This window comes from Chaetura pelagica, unplaced genomic scaffold (assembly GCF_000747805.2).
Source record: "Chaetura pelagica isolate M959 unplaced genomic scaffold, ChaPel_1.0 scaffold368, whole genome shotgun sequence".
In the NCBI taxonomy this organism is placed as follows: Eukaryota; Metazoa; Chordata; class Aves; order Apodiformes; family Apodidae; genus Chaetura; species Chaetura pelagica.
In genome coordinates this window covers 388,342-388,859 of record NW_009954099.1, presented here as the reverse complement: position 1 = coordinate 388,859, position 518 = coordinate 388,342, and the positions used below count along the sequence as shown (strand labels likewise).

Sequence of the window (518 nt, the reverse complement as noted above, 5' to 3'; positions counted from 1 at the left end):
CGTGAGGAGGACGGAGCAGGAAATTCGCTCCTGTCACGGGTTTCTGTAACACACGCCACGAAAAACCCCGCCCGGCGCGCTCGCCTTGCGGGCAGGCGCCGCGTCCCCGGCTGTTGGACCTCAGCAACGTCTCCAAACCTCAGTCACAACGTCCCCTCCTCTCTGCCCGCGCTGTGAGGAGATATTTTAAAACGCCCCGGCTCCCCGCCCCGCCGCCATCACAGCCCGCACGGCGGCCCCAGCCGCCTCGCCCAATCACGGCCTGCTCCTGCCGGGACTGACAGCCGCTTCGTCCAATCACAGCTGCTCCTTCTCGCGCTTTCCCCGCCCCATCACTTTTCCCGCGCCGGCGTCTCCCGGATGCGCGGGTCTTCTCTTCCGGCCGTTGCTAAGCAACGCGCCCCCCCGGTAGCTTCCGGGTGGCGGGGCCTATTTCCGAGAGCGGTACCGGGCACGGTGGGGAGGTGGAGGGGGTGGTATCACCATGAGCACCATGTTCGCCGACCCCCTCCTCATCG

The 518-nt window shown here is 67.2% G+C and overlaps 1 protein-coding gene across 1 annotated transcript in view; it reads left to right on the top strand.

Moving 5' to 3' along the window:
* The first annotated feature begins 484 nt into the window (after nucleotides 1–484).
* The window catches only part of TMCO1 (transmembrane and coiled-coil domains 1), an 18,511-nt gene continuing 18,477 nt past the window's right edge, over nucleotides 485–518 (top strand). Inside the window, exon 1 of the mRNA XM_010002341.1 lies at nucleotides 485–518. Coding sequence (XP_010000643.1) covers nucleotides 485–518 — 34 coding nt within the window.